The sequence below is a fragment of the Scatophagus argus genome, chromosome 8, assembly GCF_020382885.2.
Source record: "Scatophagus argus isolate fScaArg1 chromosome 8, fScaArg1.pri, whole genome shotgun sequence".
NCBI lineage: Eukaryota > Metazoa > Chordata > Actinopteri > Scatophagidae > Scatophagus > Scatophagus argus.
In genome coordinates this window covers 13024804-13041282 of record NC_058500.1, presented here as the reverse complement: position 1 = coordinate 13041282, position 16479 = coordinate 13024804, and the positions used below count along the sequence as shown (strand labels likewise).

Sequence of the window (16479 nt, the reverse complement as noted above, 5' to 3'; positions counted from 1 at the left end):
TGTCTCTATGTGAATGCACAAAAATGGCAGCAGTAGAGCTTACTTTGGCTGTTTCTGGAGAGGGAAACAGAGGGAGTCATGGAACGTGGACTATGGGAATGACAGCCAAATGAGATAAGAATGTGTGTTGTGAAAATGTCCAGCTTGGGCCTCTTTCCCATTTCTTCCCCCCTTTATCTGTCTATCTGTCCCAATTCATCTTCCTCTCCTACTCCCTCACCCATTCGCTCCTCCAGATGGTGTGTTTCTGTACTGTCCTGTCACCCAGCTAAATGTCTTGGGCCTCCTCCCCACTTTGGTCTTCTTCTGTTTACCCTGTTTCTTTGGAGTTGCCAAGTAACAAGCACCATGCAGAAATTCAAATTGTCTGTGTTGTCTTGAGTTATGAGAATATTAATTTGAGTTTTGAGTGTGTATCAGATGAGAGTGTGGCTCTGGGTGCAAGATAGCTGAAGGGAAAGCTTGGTGATTAGGTAAATTAAACATGGTGATGAGCCAAATTGAGCAATTTAGAGTCTAACTGACTCTCCAAACCAACAGGCTTGCATCAGACTTGGAGGACTCTTTGGAATATTCCCTCATTGCCATATGAATTCAAATACACATCATATCCATTTTGTTCTTCAGGCCGGACTTTTGTTTCTCTTCACTCCTTTTGCTCGCCCATACGGTGCCACATCATCTTATCTGTAGCCAGTGCCAGACAACTGTCTGTCTTGGAAGTCCACACCATTCATTGACTCCCTACTAAGGTTAAGGTCAATTAACAATGATCGCTAAATAAATTCAGCTTCAAACGCAGATAAATAATTGGAATGGAGCCCTTTTAAAGCCATACAGGCGGGATCCTTTGTGTCTGGGACAGAGTTTTATCGGGTAGCTTAGCCACCAACACATTGGAAAGCTGCTAAAGCGAGTCAGTTAAATTTATACAAGGAGCTTAACACCACATAGATGATGGACATCCCAGCTGAAACAATTAACACAGAGATAGTATGAAGGTGCAGCTTGGCCAGGATCAGAAGCCTGAGCCTGGACTGAAACAGGCAACAGGTGTCTCAGTTGTAGCAACACGGTGTCAACACTGACCACTGTTTGAAAAACACAGAAATGCAGCAAACACTGGATAGATGCAGTAAAGACTTTTGTCTGTGTACTTCATCCACCCCTTCATGTGGTCATTTAGACATTCAGTATAGTTTCTCAGGCAAGAAAAACTGTGGGCCTCTTTACTTAACACTGGCCTCTCCCATTCAAGGTAGAGGACATAGCACCTTGACTCCTTACATTATTACAAGAGACTGGCCTGTTGAATTGTAGCACCAGGACATCTGGAGTGCAGAACTGTAGTAGTAGTAGCAGGTGCTGAGTTTGATTTATAGTTCACAGATTCCTGATGTTCCCTCTCTCTGTCTGTTTCTCTTCTGTCAGATGGACCCTGTGCAGAAGGCTGTGATAAACCACACCTTTGGAGTACCGCTGATCAAGACCAAGAGACCAGTAATCTCCTGCAACGTCTGCCAGATCCGCTTCAACTCAGAGGTACAGGAATTTTAAAAAATACCCGACACATATTGCTGTCCCTCCATTTCTCAAGATGTCTCCATTTCTCATGTGGCAATAAACATGCTGTATTTTGTTTAGACACATACACTTCTTTCACCTCATACTCATTTTGTTTAGGAATGTTTTCGAGTGCTTTCCATCCTGTTTTCTTTCTCAAGTGCGTGCATTGACACAGAGGATGTGGTACGTTTGTTTAGGCTGCGCTTTGTCAGTGGCGACCTCATTGGAATTTGATTTGTTGCAGTTACACTGTGGAGTTAATAGAAGCAATAATCTCTACAGCACAAAGTTTTAAGAGTTGTTTTTGTGTTTGTTTGTTTGTTTGCTTGTTTTATGCCTGGATTTTCAGTGAGATTCTTCATGATCCAGCAGCACGAAGGCTGATTAAGATCCTGAACATGTAAAGTTAATTTGATATCATATCATGAAGTCATAATATCTTTAGAGTTAACATTTGCAACTTCTTGTTGTTATATCAATTCATTTTAACAGCAGTTTCATCTGTTTGTCCATATGGTTTAGTTTATATCCAAACTCATAATGAGAGTTTAATGGCACATTATGCCCATGGGCAACTTGCATACATGACTGAAGACAAATGAACGAGGACAAAAATCATACGGACGAGTTTTATATGAAGTGGTGCCAGTCCATTCTCAGTCTTTTCTTCTTGCTAGAGACAAATAGAACAGACACATGACAACGCCAGTGCCAAATGTCATGTGTGCACTGTATAATTTGGCTGTGATTCTCCTTATTCAGTGGTGCAGACATCAGGGCTAGGGCGAACATCCATCCACAGTACACAACATTAAGGAGTGGACCAGTGCTATATATACTCTTCAGGTCTACAATCATGGTTTCCATGTGGTCAGGGATCTGCAGGCCTGTAATTCTGAGCCTGCTCTTTGCAGAGTTCCCTGCTGTATGTCTTCTTAGGCACAGGAAACAGTTAGACAGAGATGTTTATATGATGAAATGCTTTGAGCCCCACAGCTAGTGATCAAATAGAGACTCCTTCAGTAAAAGACATGTCCACACAAACAAAGTTAAGACACAGTAAATATGTGAGGAATTTCATGAATTTAAATGTTTAACACAATGTTGTTTTAATGGTGACAGCTAATGAAAGACATGCAAAAGAAACATGGAATGCGTGCAGAATCTGCTGTATATGTTTTATCATATCTAACTCAAAATATAACAAGTAAATTAATGTGCATTTTCTTGCAAAACTGTGCATTACTGACTGATTTCTGACAGCCTATGCAGAGTGGGGTGATAAATCCTTTTTACTTAGCAGAGGTATTCACTTCTCAAATAGTCACTTCTATTTGTGTGTGACACAATCCTGAGAGTGACATGTGGCCATGGTTTGTCCACATCCTGGACAGATCTGTCCTCATCATGGGATCATTAACAAATCATTTGGCAAGTGACTCAAGATGCAACCGACTTAATTTAATTTTGAGTTTTTATTTAGCTAAAGATTCAGCTAAAGATGTTGTTAAAATCTTTTTATTGAGAGAGACCTTATTAGGAGGTCAGCATATAAACCTTGTTACAATACTAACCTGAAACAAGATCAAATAAAATATAAAAGATAGCTATCTCTAACAAAAGATGTATTAAAAGAAACAAAAGTCATATACAAAAGTGTATACAATATATTTGGTCAACATATAATAAAAGAGTTAAAACAAAAATCTGGTCACTAAGAGTTGCATAAACAGGTATTTTCTAGCCACTAAAGGTCATGTCATGTTTATTTGTGCATGTGCGTGAGAGGTAACAAATGGTGACACCTAAAGCAGCCCTGGCTTATGTCCTGTTTCCTGACTGATAAAAGACGTACACTAGCACACTGCTGTCATTGTCACTTTCATTTCCAGTGTGCATATTAAAAAAATAAACGCACTGCAGTATATCAGCAATGTCAAACTGTGTGTAGTTTGTGCTGTCCTACTAAGCTTGGCTGGAGATAAACTTGCCATAGAATATCACCACCCACACGGTCCTTTTTTACATAATGTCAAGTCAGGATGAATATTTCATGGCTAAAAACACATCGAAGAATCCTGTGCTGCATTCCCACTCTAATTTTTCCAGTCCAGGGCTCTGAAAAGAACAAGAATTTTGCCCTTGATGTCGACATTTCTCCGTCTTTATCTCCCATCTGTGAGTCGATTAACCCAATCAAGGTTAACCAGGTCACACAAAGCAAATGGGGCTTACCATTTAATGTCATGATCAATGTATTTGTCTTCAAAGGATCCAGTTCTGCCTTTCTGCTCCCACTCTGTCCTCGGCTCATTTCACGCATCATTTTGCCATCATTCATTCGTCCCATTTGATCTTTCTCTGCCTGTCTCTCTCTCTCGGTCTCTCTCAGCAACTGTCTTCCCCTCTTTATATCTGTCTCCCCCTCTCTTGCTGCATTATTTACAGTGTGGAAATACCTAAAATTGCCTGCCACTACTTATTATAAGATGCATTCGTCAAGGGCATGGATTAGTGTCTGGCTCTGACAGCTCTGGTGCATCTTGGGAAAGAGGGACAGTGGAGATTTGGAGGGGAAGGAGAGGAGTGGAGGAATGAATGGGGGGAGGGTTTGTGCCCTTCTGTCCCTGCATCGTGTGGTGGTGTGAGGTGTTAAATGGTGGTTTATTCAGAATAACCTTGATGGTGTGCTGCATTAGTGACATCACATACTCCGTTGCGCTGCACCGACTAACGTCACAGCTGCTGCAGCAAGACCGGACTGATATGCATGCTTTATTCTCTTTCACTCTATTTCACCACTCCCTCACTTTCTCACTCCCCCCTCAGCGTTTCTTGATTGTTTACTGTCCCAGTCTGTCTGTTATTTTCTCTCTTCTTTGCCTTTTTTCCTTTTCGTGTCGTCTGGAGCTGCAGTTGTAGATATGCTGCAACATCACAGGTTTCCTTTTAGGATGATAGCCATGCTGGAAAGCACTTGTTCGGTTTGAAGCCTCTGCATAATGAAACACAGGCATCACAGGGTGATGTGGTTCAGCTTTTCCTCTCTCTGAGATTTTTGTCTCTTTTATCATTCTCAGTTTAGCTCTTTACATCACCTCCCTTGTCTTGTAGTTCTCCCTAGGAACTGTTTCTCCTTCATCTTCCCTTCATTCTCTTTCCTTTCTCTCCATCCAGGACCTCACACTGATACTCAGCTGCTTGGCAGTTGATCCCTTTGGCTTGGTGGGAAAGGTTGAGAAAGCCTTTGTGGCCCCTTCGCCATATACCACCGTACACCTTTCTATCTTCCCTCATTCCTTCTTTCATCTGAGAGATCACTTCTCTCTGTGCAGCCCCCCCAACCAACCCCACACTTTGCTCTCTCCACCTTGATCTGTAGGCTTTACTAAAGCAGTGCCTTAAGACGCCTTTGACAGGGTGCAGTTACAGATGGTCAGCTATATCTAGACCATGGGTTGTCATCATGATTTACAAGAAACGTGATCTTCTCAAACGCTACAGCCACTGCCCATGGTTTACTGCGCCAACTCACATCCTGGATGCCATCAGGCACACACGTACAGCAAGCATACACACCCGGACATTACTCATCACTCCCTGCCTCCGTTGTCAGTCCAGTCTATCCCCACTGCCGAGCCTGTGGTCAGTGCGATGTCAGTCAAATTCTCCAAGCCTTTCAGCACCTATGGCAGCTGTCAGCCACTCTTCAAGACTATGTCTTTCCCTGGCAACTAACTGAAATCCAGCCACTTCATAATAATCTTCATCATTGGCCCCTTGAGATGAATATTATTTGGTCAACACAGGACATGGCATGAAACATCTGCTCAGTCATTATACTTGTGGACATAGCAGGGAGCTACCCAGCTCAAGTGCAGTCTGACATATTGTGTCTGTATCAGCACGGAGCCTATTTGTGTTCTGACTTGAGGAACACTTAAACCTTGATAGAGGGGCGATAAAGGGGTGGCAAACAGATGGCAAAGAGGATTACATGAATACCCCCTGCCCACCTGCGTGTCTGTGTATATGTGTGTGCTTTTGTTTTGTTTCTACAGTCTCTGAAGATAGACTGCTGGCAACAGCTCAGTATAGCAACATCCGCCATGTTGTCCCCAATTCACATACCTCTGTGTAGACACACAAACATATGCAGACAAGACTCAGGCCCTTCTGATGTCCTAGTAGTCTCCTGACGAATTACTCACCTCTGGTGTTCACTCTCTGAGCAAACACATTAGCTAGAAGCTCCCCTTTCTTTAGGAGATTAGCCACACTAGCTTCTGTCGCAGATCTCTCCACTATTTTTTTTCTTCACAGGAATGCAGGATTATCTCTCTTGAAAAGCTCCAGTCTCAGAGTCTGCATCTTTTTATGAGATATTACAGATGGGGGCTTTGCTGCCTGCTAGAATGTATATTTAGATTTTGACCACCTCACAGGCAAGCAATTAAGTCTGGGATTTTGCAAGAGCCTGACTGTGTTCAGTGAGCAGCTGAAGGCAATCATAGTATTTATGCTGTAGGAACCCATGTATGTAATCCTCACATATATAATGTGTACTGTAATAATGTGTGTGTGTTGTAGCAGTGAGGGTAGTGTCAGTATGAGATTTATGGGCCCTCCAGGCAGATATTATGGCATCCCACTGACCCTAAGTTCAACTCCCTTTGGCATGTCTGTCAGCATGGCCGTAGTAATGAGAGCTGGAGCCAAGTACTTTCAGGGAGTATGTAGAGGTTTAGACTGCACAGGATGTATGTCAAAACTTTGGGCTGAGCATGTATGTCCAATGTCGACAAACAGATTATCCAAAAACAGATGTACTGTGAGTGTGATCCCACTGAATAATGATTCATTGTTAATTTGAAACCTGACAATAAGATGAGTAAAGGACATGGCAGGCAGACAGGTCTTGAATGTACGCACTGCATCATTGCATCTTTTTGTTCCCATGCGTGTAATCCATCTGTCTATCCACTGTATACCCATCTGCTGTCTATGGCTCCAGTCCCCAGACTATATTGAATAACATACTATCATAATGACATACATTAGTCTAATCCAGACTGCAATGTTTTGTTCACTTGCTGGCAAAACCTTAACACGTTTTTTAACATGTTCTCCTACAGAGCCAGGCAGAAGCGCATTACAAAGGAAATCGTCATGCCAGGAGAGTCAAAGGCATCGAGACCTCTAAGAGTCGTCCTCAGGAGGGGGACAAGCCTCATATTGTGCCCCCCACCTCCTCCCCGTCTCCGCCCGGAGCCCCTGGCACTGGACCAGACAGCGAGTCCAACAAAGCGGGTGAGAGAGCACAAAATACTAGCAGAAGTAGAAAGAGAAAATGTGCTTGTGTGAGTTTTGTTGTAGAAATAATCATTTCAATCTGTGCAGGACGTTCAGAGGCTTCATTATTTTGGCAAATGAAATGAAAAATATGCAAGAATAACAAAGGCATCTAATCACAACAGCTTTGCTGTGTATTGTTCATTCATGAGAACATCTCAGCTCTTTGTGTGATCTGGTGTCTTTGTATAGAGCCTATGGCCAACAACACAGTCCCACAAACCTCCGAAACTATTTGCACTGACAGTTGTCACATATTGACCCACATTCAGAGCTGTTTCTTTTGTAAGAAATTAGTTTAGCCGAACAAAAATTTTAGGTGCAGGAACTTTAGATGGTTTTAAAGTCTGCTTCATTTTGAGAAAACTGTGGCTCGGGGCACATTAAATTACATAAGAAAATTCAGTTATGCCATAACAAAACAGCAGGTCCAAGTCAGAGTGAACTCAGCTGCAGTTAGTAAGTTGTGGCAAAGGTTGATGAAAACGGCCCTTGATCAGATGACTGAAGGCAAAAGGGTTCCTAAGGAAATTACAGTAAACACAGAAGGAGTCCAACCCAATATTACAAGACAGTTGAGAAGCCTACAGTGAAATCATAGCACAAAATGGATATAATATAAAATGAATAAAAATAGTATAAATAATAAAATGAATATTAAATATGTATGCACTACATCTGCAAGTGACAAATAAACAGATGCCCAAGAGACATCTTTACATCATTAGTTTACATCACAGGTCTTTTTTGATTGAAGTGGGGGCAATAATGATTGACTCTGTCCAGCCAACAGCTGAGTTACACAGAGAGGAGAAGAGTAACCGACATGAAAACCAACAACGTGGTGTCATGCTTGCGTGACAGGCTGATCAGAGTAGAAGCATCATTAGTATCACATACAATCCTTGGTATCAGTTCAGTCCAACCACAACAATGCTTTGTTCAGCTTAACAATGTGAAGCTGAATTGGTGTCCATCCATTTAGACTGGGAGCAGGTGAGTTGGCATACACACGGCAACATGGCAGTTTCTTGGCATCTTTTCAAGGAACCCTGCTGTGGTATGCATATGTTTGTGTGCCTCAGAGTCAAAATAGACCATGTTGCCTGTAGTGGTAATGAGTGTTAAGACTGATTGAGAAAATAAAGATGACACCATTGCAAAAGAGTCAGTTGATCTGACTTTAATGAAAAGTAATTCACTGTTGGCAGATTAATAAGGATTCTTTAGCAGTATCTGTTTTTCTCTGTGTTGTGTCAGTCTTTTTTTTTTCTCTCCCTCTCTCTATCTTGCTCATCTTCCTATTTCAAACCATAATTCAGAGGCTGGGCACTGTGTGCTTCTGCCCGTCTCCTTTCTCCAACCAGAATTTTCCATTGCCTCAGTGTCACCACTCTGTCCCTGGATCACATATGAGGCAATGAATAGACCAGTCGTGTTTTGTTGACATTTACAAAAGTTTCAGTAGCTGGCTATTTACCAGACATTTCCACCATATTGACAGGAGGGCACAGAGCAAACATGATGAATGAAAAGATGAAACGCAGGTCTAATAAAAGGCCAAAATGCAACAACATACCAGAGCAGTAGTCTTGACTCTTATTCTGTCCCTAAAAATAACACTAAAGCTGAACTTCTTTTAGCTGATCTCAGAGTAGTAAGAGGAACAGTGATTTTCACTCCTTTTCCCTCATGGGGGATCTGAGATCAGCTTATTCTCAGTTGCCATTAGCGAGGCTACCCGGAGTGAAATCCAAGAGCATGAGGAGCCAAAACAAGCCGGCCATGATTGAGGTCTGAAAGTAGCAACATGTGAAAGAATGCCTTTTTCCATTCAAGCCTCTGTCTTGTGACCCTGGAACCTCATCTCTTCCTGGCCTGCCTGAATGCTTGCTTGTGAGTGTGTCATTGTATGTGTGTATCTGTGTGTATATGCATGTCCTCTGTGTGATCCTCTTCTTCTGCTCCATGGCCTCATGGGATAGGTCTCTGGGAGCAGGCAGCTGTGCGTGGCTTCAACTGGGAAGGCAGTGTTTGGAGGATGGACATTGTGGTTTGGCTCCAGAGAATAACACAGGTCACTCCGGGGCAGTTGCTCTGAAACTGACAAAGACTCATAGGCTATACACATAATGCATGCACACACATAAACAAACCATGTGGTCAGGCCCATACAAGTACAGCACACAGATGGAGGGAGGAGAAGATTTCCCACAGTGCAAATCCGTTGCAACTCAAAGCACCAGTTGGTCATTTCTCCTGTGAGTGATCTGTTTGTTGATCTAAGATTTTACAAAATATCGCATGCTTCTAAGACATTCCTATGTTATTCAATTGTAGTACTTTATAGTCTAGCATTTTGATCTTCTCCTTTATACCGCATCATTTCTCACCAACATATCAAATGCAGTCAACAGTGAAGCAAGAGCAAGAGCAAGAGGTCAGTTAAGGCATACTGTTCAAATGCTGTTGGTTTCTTAACCTTACAGCTATCAGAACAGGTCACATGTTTTATAGCCCTTAAAGTGTTTGTGGTCAGAGTTGCCCCCAAGAGGAGGTCCTTGGCTTTAGGGGATTTGGCCCAGTGAGTTGAGGGTTTGGCTGGGTGTGAGGGTGATGGAGAGGCAGCTGTTTACTTTGAGAGAAGCTCTGCTCCGCCCTCCCTCCTTCCCATCCTCTTTATCCCTTTGCTGTCTGACACTCCCACTCTAATGAAGGGCTCTGTTAAAACCACCCTGATATTATGGCACTCTTTAGTCCACACAAACACTTGCACGCTCACACACACCCAAGGTCAATTAAATAGATGACTTTCATGTGAGGGCTAGGGTTGCATGGCTATGAGGTGACTATAGTTTTGAGTTACACCGAGGTGATATGCTTCATGTTCTCTCTACATTTGTTGTTGGTCTTGGACTTGAATTTGCCTTCAACTTTTTTCTCTAAAGTGGGTTATTTGATGAAATCTACGTCCAATAATCATCAAAAAAATAAATCTAATTTGCTTGACTGTGAGTGCATGTGCAAATGGTGTGTGTGTGTGTGAGTGAGTGAGTCAGTCAAAGTTCAGATGCAAGCCAGACTGGGAAAAAGGCCCCGAACTGCATTATGGATGAGGTTCATCTCTCGTAGGGACAGCATTGGGTTTCGTAGCTCATTAATTATTGGGCATGGGGGTGCTGGGGCTGTGGGGGCACCGGTGGTGGACAGAGTTATCCTGCCTAAGTAACCCTTACCCCTGATCTCTCTCTCTCTCTTTCTTTCTCTCTCTCTCTCTCTGTCTCTCACACACACACATACGGAGAAACTTACCCACTCACAAGCTATCATACCCACACACTGTGGGTTTAACCTTCTGTCACGTTGGCTGGAGGAGTTTGTTGATGACTTGTAACTCACAATAAGCCTCTGTAATCTCTTTATTTTGGGTTAAATTGCACCACTTTCATTTGACATTTGAGATAAACAAAGCATATCCATCCAGCGACATAATGCTCCTCCTACATACAGGACTGATTACAGCAAAAACTCAGTTTCAACTTTACATCTTTATGTGAAGGTAAACAAAAAAGGTTCCCAGCCCGATGGAATCACTTAGTTTCTTTATATAATAAGGAAACTTTGCTTACATAGGTACTAATATAATGCCTTCCACTCTAATTCCACCATCAGGTATTGTTTACATTTCCAATAAGCTATCAGGGACTAGAGAAACACTTACGGAATTAGGATGAACTCTGACTCTTGCAGCACACAACGGAAGTTCAGAAGTCTGAATTTGAATTAATGTGTATTGAATCCCACGGCTTTATCAACAAACCCTCTCCCTGTGGATGACATACTAGCTTTAATTTCCTGAGGTGGATTAAGGCAATGCACACACATCTGGACTGAGTTATCTCCCTTTGTTGACCTCTCCAAGTGAATAATGTTTTCTTCTGTTTGACTGTGGGGCCAGCTAGCAGGGGAAAAAAGTCAGTTAGCTGCATTATCAATGTTTAATTAGACCTGCACCATATCCACAGTTTCTGGAGAATCAAATAACTATGGCAGTCGAATTATCGCCGCAAGAAAAATATAGAAATTTGTCTTTGCCTATCTGAAAGAATACTCATTTAAGTTAGTAAATATGACAAAAGATACATTTTGGTGTTCATAATTTTGTGTTGCTGAAACGGATTGTGAGTTACTAAGTGTATAGATCCCCTAAGGATTTAGCCTCCAGCTGAACTTGTTCTAATGGGGGTGAGTATAGGAGGCATACACTGTGGCAGGAATTGAAACAGTGACTGGATGTGAATGTTTGGTATGGCAGACTTTCAGGCCATCATGGATTATGAAATCCCTCATTGCTATTTGGCCAAGCTCCTCTACTCCTCCACACATTTTAACTCAAACCACATGTTATGGACGGTGTGGATTAGGGGTTGGTTTCTCGGCATTGTGATGAGGTCACATGCACAAGTACGTCCCTGCGTGTGTGTAAAATTCAACAACAGTACTGAGGAAAGCTGTCCTCTCTTCACTGTCATTCTGCCACTTGCAGGTAGTAGCTCTGAACTCTGCTTAACCGGTCAGTGATGTGGCCACATAAGCGCATGAGGAGTGGCAAACCTCTCAAAAGAGCACTTACCCTCACACTTTGATCTGTTTATTGACTCCTCAATGCCACAAAGAGGAAGAAATATTCTTTTCAGCAAAACAGCTGTATGACAAACGTTCTGTGCAGCCAGCAGCTTTGCAGCTGGAAACTTCCCATATGGAAAGAGAGAGAATTTTGGACAGCAGTGGAATGGAAAGCACTCGCAATGGCATCTTAATCAGAGATGATGCAATGGAGTAGTTAGAGCACACAAAATATCATATGGTCACTTAAGACTCTAAAGGTGGAACAAAAACACAAATATATCAGAGCCTATATGGACTTGTGACAAAATGACATGAAGCATGCAGGAATCCTTAAAAAGGAAATTGAGCAGTTAAAGTCAGTATTTGTTTTCTTCCCAGAAATACTCCATATTATCCCTTTAATACCATAATCCATTGGGGGTTTTTGTTGCCTGCACTCAATGCTACATCCTGTGGAGTTTGGAGAAGGGCCCAATGGTTCTCATTTGATGGAGGGGAGTTCTGAATACCCCACCCATATTTCGGGGGTCTTTTTTCAGCCAACACCCATTGCTTAGAAAAATACCAAAGTCATTGCGTATGGGAGTGGCTGACCAGAAACATGTGTCTGGAAATGTATGTATAGACACGTTCAGTGATGAAAAAGGATTAAGAAGCCGTCAAACAGTCAAACACATGCAACAATGAGAAATTAAAACTTCAGAGAGAGTCAGCAGAGGAAAAAGTAGGGCGAGAATGATATTTTCTTTAGACTTTAGACTGCCTTGTGACAAAGTGCCGTATTGCTTCATCTACAGCCAGAAACAACAGGTGTGTGGGAAAGAGTCTAAACAATCACAGGAGGAGCTATCTGTTTCATATTTCTAGCTTTTCTCTTTGGAAATATTTCAAAATGATGAGACCACATCAGTGACGGATTGGCTTGAAGCTTCAAAAAGCCTAGAAACATATTAAACATGTGCTCATCCCCTCACACACATGGGACATACGTTTTCCTCATGTGATCCATTTTTTACACAAGTTAAATTAAAAGGAACTCTTTTTAACCAGTTATGGTCTGTACAGTAGGGAATAAAAAGCGTTTCCGTCTTCAAGCGCTTTATGTCGGTTTGTCTGATCTGCACAGCAGACTGTGCCGCCCGCATTGAACCGGGAGTGGTTAGCAATGTGGTTTAACATAGCCGAGAGTTTTTTTTCCCGGGGGAACTTTGCTTCACTGCAGAGTTTAAAGACAATGAAGTCAATAGTAAAAGCTTTATTGTCTGAGTTATGAACTTTTTGGCCTACAAAATGAGTTTTTGGAATTTTCTCTGCATTGCATTTGATGTTTATTCTGTTTCTGTCTTTGATTCTCTTTGTTTATGTAGATGAGCCACTGCCTTTGTCGCAGTTAAACGGACCCCTGCTGGCCCCAGGGCCCCTTCCCCCTCTTACCACCCCACCTACCCCACCCATGGACTCCCCCGTGCCCTCAGTATGCCCCCTCATGACCAGCCCTACTCCTCCCCTGATCCCCCCTTCCTCCTCCTCCCCAGGCTGCGGCAGTGGCAGCGTCAGCTCAGAGCAGCCTGGATCTGGACCCCTGGGTTCAGGAGCTCCGGGCACCTCTGCCTCCAGCAGCCCGTCCAATCCGGAGACAGAGGAGGACAAGGCCAAGAAACTGCTGTACTGCTCACTGTGCAAGGTGGCCGTCAATTCCTTGTCACAGCTGGAGGCTCACAACAAAGGTGGGTTAACCTGTGATCTCTAAAACACTGAAATTGCTGCAGTGGTACTGCACTTCCCAGCAAGTAGCTGGAAATCAAACCATCTGGGAATAACTATGATGTTCTTTGTATCTTCTCTTGAATTTCTAGAGAAGCTATGGTTGGATTCTATTATCTTTACTCATACAACTGAAGCAGCTGTTGTTACTGCAAACAAAAATGTATCACATTCTTTTTGTCAGAGGAATCTTGCCAAGAAAAACCCATTTAACAACTTCTGTATGCAATTGTTGTTAATGATAATGCACTAATAGTTAACTTAACAGCACTGCTTTGATGTTGTTCATGATTTACATTTTTGCCATGTGAAGAGGATTGTTATTTCATAAGAACATTTCATTTTATATCTGATATTATTATGTAATAACTCCTTATAAGATTCTCTCTTAAATAATATGTCAGTCGACATTTTGTGTATATATATATATATATATATCGTGTATGTTTCTTCATATTTCATATTTCAATTCTACACTACTAAAGCAATAATTGCTTTAGACATTTTCAGAACATGATAGATAGATGGATTATAGTTGTTACACCAGGTGATCAGATCAGTGTAGCAGTGTGGAGGTTGAAATGTGTGTTATGAAAACAATTAGTCCCAATTTCTCTTACATTTGGTTTCACAAAGACACACACACATGCAGTCTATTACCTGATTGCCCTTACTGTTAGTGCTACAGTCTCAGTTGATGATGACTTGACTGTGACCCAGCAGAGAGTACTGAGAAGAGCACTGATCAGCAGATAACTGATCTGTTTGACTGTGACAGGCCTGGACTATGAAACTGAGCACTGATCTCCTGGTTTCAGGCGCTCTGTCAAGGTGCCTCACCTGTGTGTGGGCCCTCTCTCACAGAGCACTCCACTAATACATTCAATTTTCATCACCCACACAAGCCATAATTATTTAAAAGAAAACTCTCACCCACTTAAATATTCATGATTTGTCTTTTCATTTGTAGCACGCAGCATAAAAACTATAGCCCAAAGCCTTCCACTTGAAAAAGCTGCAGAGGAGGATAGTTAAGGCGGGTAACCACTGCATGTGGGATTTAAGCAGGGGAATAAGAGAAAAATAGGTTGTTATGTGGGTGAGCTCACTGCAGTAGCAGCTTCAACATTCTGTCAGACAGGTTTCACACATGATGACACTTTCTCAGGACTCCAGATACCCCTCAGGTACCCCGCTGCCTGCTTTAATCCCTCATGCCATATCAACTTAGCTCTCCCTTTGACCTTGTTTCCCTCTGGGGACACTTTGTATGTGCTGACCCCCACTCTTAATTCTGGAGAGTCACACACTTTCCTGCACATAAAGAAAAACTACAGAGACAAAACAGACAATGAGGCACTGACTCAGTGTAACTGTATCCCACTTGCCTTGAGAAATGTTTGCTTCAGTATTAATCAATAAAAGGGCAATCACTGCCACCATTATGGTTAGATTAACCTCTGGAGGGCTGTTGGAATTTATCATGCACTGATTAAATGTTTATCAGTCTAATGACTACACAACAATACATTTGTGTTACATCTGTATAGTAGCATGTTTACAACGTACACGCATAGAGTCCCCTGTCAACTAGTTGGCTGCAAAGTTTAAACCCTGGATGACTGAGAGTTGAAATTCTATGAGGGAAATGGTCTGGAAGCAATCACCTTCAACATCACACTGTGCATGTTAGCAGGGTTCAAAAATAAAAGCATATGTTGTGCAGACATCGTGGCACTGAATGAACAGCAGAAAATAGAAAAACAAAAAAGTATGCTATCTGCATGTTTGTTTTTTTTCAGTGCTTACGCAACATGTTTCTGTCAATCCAGTGTGCATTTTTATGTTTTCAAATGTGCCTTGTCTGCTTGTGTCTTGTTTTACACTCTGAGTCAACCTCACAAAGACAAAAAAATCCACTGGGCTAACCATTGTCAGACAAAAATAGAACAAAGGCAAAAACAGACACCCAAGAGCACATTTTTGGCCATGAGCAAAATCCGTCGTTCCAGCCCCTTCTTCCCCCTTGGAGCCCTCAGCCTCAATGATCCCCACCAACCACCCCGTCACAATGATTTCTGTCTCTTCTGTAACCTTAAGTCTGTTCAAAGGGATTTCTAAGAGTGACGCAAATTCAAAGTCAGAGCCAGTGACAGTAGGTTGCTTTTCTTTGAGCGTAGGGAGGCATAGCAGTACAGGCAGTGGGAGTTGTGCTGCTTTTACTGACCACTTAAAAATAAAAGTAATGTACAAGAGCAGCGCTCTTCAGCCAGCTGGAGTGGAACTGCCCAAACACTGCAAAACACTAAATACACATAAGCATATTAAACATTAATCCCTCAATTCAAAATCTCTTGTCAATTATTTTTAGTGGGTGGACTTCTTTTATTGAAAACATCAGAAATCTTTTTTGAATTATTTACTTAGTTTACATTCTTGCTAGAAGTATGAGTAATTGCAAGATGCTGGGTGGACTTTAGGGGATCAGTTTACAAAGAGACCTGATTTCATGTGAAGCTATTTAGTACTTAGTATTGCCAAAACACACATCTGTTTACCTTTTTTATGTTTTAGTAAGTTTTGTTTTACACACAGAAAGCAGTATTGATGATTGACAGAAGCATAGTTTAACTAGAAACATGACCTTATCAAGTATACAGCATAAACCCAATTAGATTTTAGATAGCTTCAGTTGTTTTCAGTATGATAAAACAGTGAGCTACAGCCCTTAAAATAGTGTTATTTCATCACATAAATATTTAGTGAAGCAGTAAAAATAAAAAAAAATACAGGTGTCATGATCAGTGCAGCAAATGTCTGGCTGCAAATCTGTCCTCACACCAGAAAAATCTGTGTCTCATAACAACCCGACCATAAATCTCCAGACACTGAAATTTATAGTCACAATTATTGATCTTGACAGTGAGGGTTCAGTGGTCCAGCGCGCTCATTGATGTTGGCATATGTGATATAATTTACTTCAGTGCACCACTGTATAACCTTATCTCACCTACTTTCCTTAATCAAAAATAAGCAACTAATCACTGTAATATAAACAGAGATGGTTTGTTGAAGTTCATCTCCCAGATGATCAGTTGTACAGCTGTCTGACTACAGCCCTCTAGTGGTAAAAACGCAGCACTACAACTTTACACAGTGACATGCTCT

At 41.9% G+C, this 16479-nt stretch overlaps 1 protein-coding gene across 2 annotated transcripts in view; it reads left to right on the top strand.

The window, feature by feature from the left end:
- Positions 1-16479, top strand: part of znf385a (zinc finger protein 385A) — a 53077-nt gene that overhangs the window by 32137 nt on the left and 4461 nt on the right. For both annotated transcript variants that reach the window (XM_046397367.1, XM_046397368.1), the window contains 3 exons: positions 1432-1542; positions 6702-6876; positions 12915-13274. In XM_046397367.1, coding sequence (XP_046253323.1) covers positions 1432-1542; positions 6702-6876; positions 12915-13274 — 646 coding nt within the window. The remainder of the gene's footprint in view (positions 1-1431; positions 1543-6701; positions 6877-12914; positions 13275-16479) is intronic.